The 5,075-nt window shown below is 36.1% G+C and overlaps 1 protein-coding gene across 1 annotated transcript in view; it reads left to right on the forward strand.

The window, feature by feature from the left end:
• The window catches only part of LOC100636837 (general transcription factor IIH subunit 2-like), a 10,474-nt gene that overhangs the window by 3,254 nt on the left and 2,145 nt on the right, over window positions 1-5,075 (forward strand). Inside the window, exons 7-15 of the mRNA XM_019998542.1 lie at window positions 7-137; window positions 571-661; window positions 760-847; window positions 2,105-2,181; window positions 2,323-2,353; window positions 2,630-2,675; window positions 2,844-2,901; window positions 4,451-4,496; window positions 4,832-4,920. Of these exons, the coding sequence (XP_019854101.1) occupies window positions 7-137; window positions 571-661; window positions 760-847; window positions 2,105-2,181; window positions 2,323-2,353; window positions 2,630-2,675; window positions 2,844-2,901; window positions 4,451-4,496; window positions 4,832-4,920 (657 nt within the window). The remainder of the gene's footprint in view (window positions 1-6; window positions 138-570; window positions 662-759; window positions 848-2,104; window positions 2,182-2,322; window positions 2,354-2,629; window positions 2,676-2,843; window positions 2,902-4,450; window positions 4,497-4,831; window positions 4,921-5,075) is intronic.

Raw genomic sequence — 5,075 nt, forward strand, 5'->3', positions numbered from 1 at the left:
CTCTTTCTCTCCCTCCCTCTCCCCTCTCTCTCCTCAGGTAATGTCAGTGTTCATAAAAGAGCTCTTGATACTGATGTTGAATGCAGTGGAGAGTGTTCGTTACAGAATGCAATGGAGCTCTCACTTAGAATGTTAAGGTAAGGCCTTAACATGATCTTATGTAACAGGGTTTCATAGAGAGGCTGGGTGGCACTGGGATTCCCCCCCCCACAAAAAAATTCTGTATGAAAGCTTGCTCAATGAAGCAATTAAAATAATTACAAATATACATTGTAGAAGCTAGCACAGTTAAGAGTTCCCCCCCACAAAAAATTTCTGTATGAAAGCCTGTGTCATCATCTTACATGTGTCATGCTAATGTACAGAAAATATTTAAATTTTTGATTTTATAGATGTACATGTACGTGTAAGTATTATTATTATTATTATTATTATTATTAATTTTTGTTATTATTGTGCAATTGTATTGTTGTTGGTTTTTTAAATTGTTGTTTATATTAACAATCAATGATCAAATACTGTTGATATGATTATTATCATCATCATTCACCTTGTTTTATTATACTGTAGACATATTCCTACTCATGCCAGTCGTGAAGTTATCATCATTCATGGCTCCTTAACCTCTTGCGATCCTGGGAATATATTTTCAACAATAAATGTACATCATGTTTACCCCCCTCTCTCTCCCCCCTCTCTCTTCCTCCTTATATTTTCCCTCTATTATTTATCCCTTCTCTCTCTTGCTCTTGGCCTCAGGATTTCAACCAGCAGAACATTAGATGCTCAGTAATTGGCTTAGCTGCCAGTGTCAAGTTATGTCACACAATATGCGAGAGAACTTCTGGTATTCATGTACATGCATGTACATGTACGCATGCAGCACATGTATGATTGTTTGTACATGTGGCGTACATGTACATACATGTATTCACTTTATATTCTTCCTTGCAATTTACATGTACTTGAAAAAGTTTGCATACATGTACATGTACATGCAGGTGTACATGTACATGTTCACATGGTATCCATCCCATATTGAGGGATTTACAATGTTTGTGCGTATGAGGTAGGAACTGATTGAAAGGGACTAATGGCTCGACAGGTGTATCTTACAGATTGACCAATAATTGACCAACACTGATTTATAGAGGTTCTCTTAATTTCGTTATGTCATGCATTACGAAAGCCTAATCATTAATTAGCGAATGAACGTGTAATAATTAACTCAATTAATTCTTGGTAATTATCAGAGAGTGTATCAGCGATAGAGTGAGTATCAGTATTGCAACAATACTCACGTAGCTTGTGCATTATAGTCACATATAAAATAATGGGAGGGGGGGATTTGGGAATAAATTAAGTGTTATTTAATTGTCACACTTTTAAGGGATAATTGTTCAATTGTTCTGGATAGATTCGATAGCCATAAATACAACTGCCCATACTGTGTTGTTCTTGTCTATCGCTCTATTGATATAATACAATAAGGTCTATTGGTTTACTGGTTATTGTCTGGCGTAATCCTGGGTTCTGCCTAGAAAAAATTAGAGGTTGTTTGAGACTAATATTGTTCCTTTTAAATTTATGTACACCATACTAGTAGACTACAATATCATGCTTTATGTGTGGTTGTTAATATAAATTGGATGGTTGCATGGTCTAAGTGATGAACTGGTTGGTTCATTTGTTGAGGTGGTTGCCCCGACCACCATAGGGAGGACTATGGTACTGGCCTATTGTTCTCTGATCCATGTAGCCTCTTATTGACTTGGATAGGACTCACTTCACTTGCTTATACTTACCTCCATTTGTTTAACCTTCCCTGTACAATCATTGACACATTACGTTACACCTGTATAACCCATTCTGTTAATTATAAATAAACATAGAGTTTAAACACTACACGTACGTGTGTACTTTCAGTTTAACTGTTGATAGTAACACTAATCTACATGTACATGTATACATGCTACGCATACATGTACATGTATATTGATTGCAAAATCATGCATGTATGCATTTAATGTATAGTACATACAATACCAGTTACAATACGTTGCGATTCATATTATTAGATTATTGTAATGCGATACTTTGCTAGGTGTGTATCAAGTTATACTCGATGAGGTACACTTTAGAGATTGCCTATTGCAGCATTGCAGACCGCCCGGCGTTAAGGTAAAGCCACAAATAGTACACGTAGCAGCTGTGAATAATAATCATTTGTGTTTATCTCCCCCTCTCTCTCCTCTTCTCTCTCTCTCTCTCTCTCTTTCTCTTTTCCCCCCTCTCTCTCTCCCCCCTCTTTCTTTTTCTTAGGCTTCAACCGAGACTGCTCTAATTAAAATGGGTGAGGGAGTAGGGCATCATATACTCATTATTATTATTATTACATTATTGTAATATTGTGAAACTGTAAGGTTTTCAGTAGTAGGCTACAGTAGCACTTGTATGAAACCCAATTTGTACTTATAATTGCGCTCTTTCTCTCTCTCTCTCTCTCCCCCATCTCTCTATTTCTCACTTATTTCTCTCCCTCTCTCTCTTTCCCTTTATATGCCTCATTCCCCCCCTCTCTCTCTTTCTCTTCCCCTCTCCCTCTCCCCCATCTCTTGTTACTCTTTAGGTTTCCCTCAACATAAAACTGTGGCCTCACTATCAATTTGTGTGTGGTAAGGAACAAGCCTGGGTACATCAACCTTTCTCATGATACCTTAATTGATGATCAATTACATGTACTATGGAGTACTTTAATCCACATTCATGTGTATGCATGTACTTATGCACTGATGTGATTTCCACTATCAATCATCTACCTCTTCTACTATGTATGTATATAGTCATTTGGACTCGAAATCAAAAGACTGTCTTTCTACAAGCGGCTACAGATGTCCACAGGTAATTAGGTACAGTTATGTAAATGCATTTATAGAGATTAGCTGTTAGCAATTTGTTAATAAAATCCCCAGGGCAACCCAAAAATGAAACGCCGACCCCTACGTGCACCATTATCACTTCCAGATAATGTTAGAATAACTGCATAGTAGAACTGAGTCTGAGGAATCAGACTTTATGTAAAGTGTAACGTCTGTCACACGTAAACTCCAACAGTTTTGTTATCTTTGACATTTTGATAAGCATTTCTGTCATGCCATTCCTATCGTAACTTCACCCACTCCTCCCTTTCATTACCAAACAAGTGGCTACATTTACCTACCTGTTGTTATTATAGTCTGTAATGGGCTATATATTTCACTTAGTCCACGGCTAATATATTTTTAGGTATGCATGTACATGTAATTGGTTTAAGTGACTCTCCCCTCTCTCTGCCTGTATGTATGTACACATATACATGTACATTTTAGCATTTGCCTTTTTTGTTTGTCTTTGTGGCTCTCTTCTACATGTTCTTCTCTTTGTGTGTCTGATTGTGTGTCTCTTCTAGTCTTCTTCTCTTTTGTGGTTTGTGTGTGTATGTACGTATTTATGATGCAGCCCTCTTGTGGTCAGATGGCTAATAAATAAATAGAGTAAATGTTACTGTAATACATGTAAGGTTGTATAACAATTGTGTACTTTTTATAGAATATCTCACACACTTTTTGTATCCGTCTCTCTCTCTTTCTTTGATACGTTATTTTTGCTTATCCTCCGGTGCATTATAAATTACTGTCACTAAAATAATAATCATTTCTTTTTAATTTCGTTATTTTAAATTCCTCTGCTTGTAATGCGCTGTGTGTTGTCCACTGCCTACAATCCGCCACACAAACATTGATAGCAATAATGGACACTTAAGTGATGTGAATATGTAATACATGTACTCTTAATCTTCTTTCTATTTCTCTCTCCCTCTCTCTCTCTCTCTCTCTTTTTTCATATCCCATGTCACAAATATGGTGTGTAAGAGTAAATGTGTGTATCAGTTTCAGGAAACTTGCGTATAAGTGTAGCAGTTTTTGAATTCTTGAATTCTTTTCTCATGGCGATAATAATAATACATGACTTATAGTCCATACATGTGATACCATTATTATTATTATTATTATTATTATTATTATTTTTATTATTATTATTATACATGCATGTACATGTACATGTGTAATAATTGTATAATAATATTATATATATAAGTGTATAATTATAATGAAGTATGAAAATGGTACTGTAATTACTCATTAGCTAATGATAGTCATGCTTCTCATCGCCTCACTCTGAATATTCACGCTTGAGTACATGTACATGTACATGTACTCGTTACATGTGTACATGTACATGTTTTAAGGTGTCCGTGGTGTCTATATGTATGTCTTTGTATTGGATTCCATCATTGAATGCCGTCAACAATATTTTCATTTGTTGCTAATGATCATTAATAATCTGTTTTCTTTTGATCTCTCTCTCTCTCTCTCTCTCTCCCTCGCGTACATTATTTATGCATTCTTAGTGTCAATCCAAATATTGTGAGCTGCCAGTTGAATGCGTCACATGTGGTGAGTCCCTAATTAGCTCAACTTGCGTGTTCATGTATAAAATGTTGTGTTTGTGTGTGCTCTATGTTGTTGGGATTAATCTCTGTTGACATACTCTGAATATTTCAGTAATTTCCTGTCCCTTTCTATCATCTACCACCGTCTCATCTTACTGTCTCTTCTCTGTCTATCTGAACCTTTGTTCATCATCCTCTCCCCCTCTCTGTCTCTCTTTCTCTCTCTTGTCTCTCTCTCACTCTTTTTCACTCTCTCCTCTTTCTCTCTCTCTTTATTTTTTATTTTGTTTGTCTTTTTTATCGCTATCTTTTCTCTGTATCTCCATATCAATCTACTAGGAATCACTTTAGTATTGGCTCCACAGTTGGCTAGATCATATCATCATTTGTTTCCATTGAAAATGTTCATAGAATCAACGGCCTCCCAGTAAGCAGTACTACAGTAGTGTTGATAGTAAAGTGTACGTGCTGGTTGTATGTTTGTGTTTATGTTGACATTAAGTCAAAGGTTGCGACACCTTTAATGTTTACTTTACCTCATCTCTCTCTCCGACTATCCTCATTTATTGCTTCTTCCCCCTCT

Source organism: Amphimedon queenslandica, unplaced genomic scaffold (genome assembly GCF_000090795.2).
Source record: "Amphimedon queenslandica unplaced genomic scaffold, v1.1 AMPQUscaffold_13314, whole genome shotgun sequence".
NCBI lineage: Eukaryota > Metazoa > Porifera > Demospongiae > Haplosclerida > Niphatidae > Amphimedon > Amphimedon queenslandica.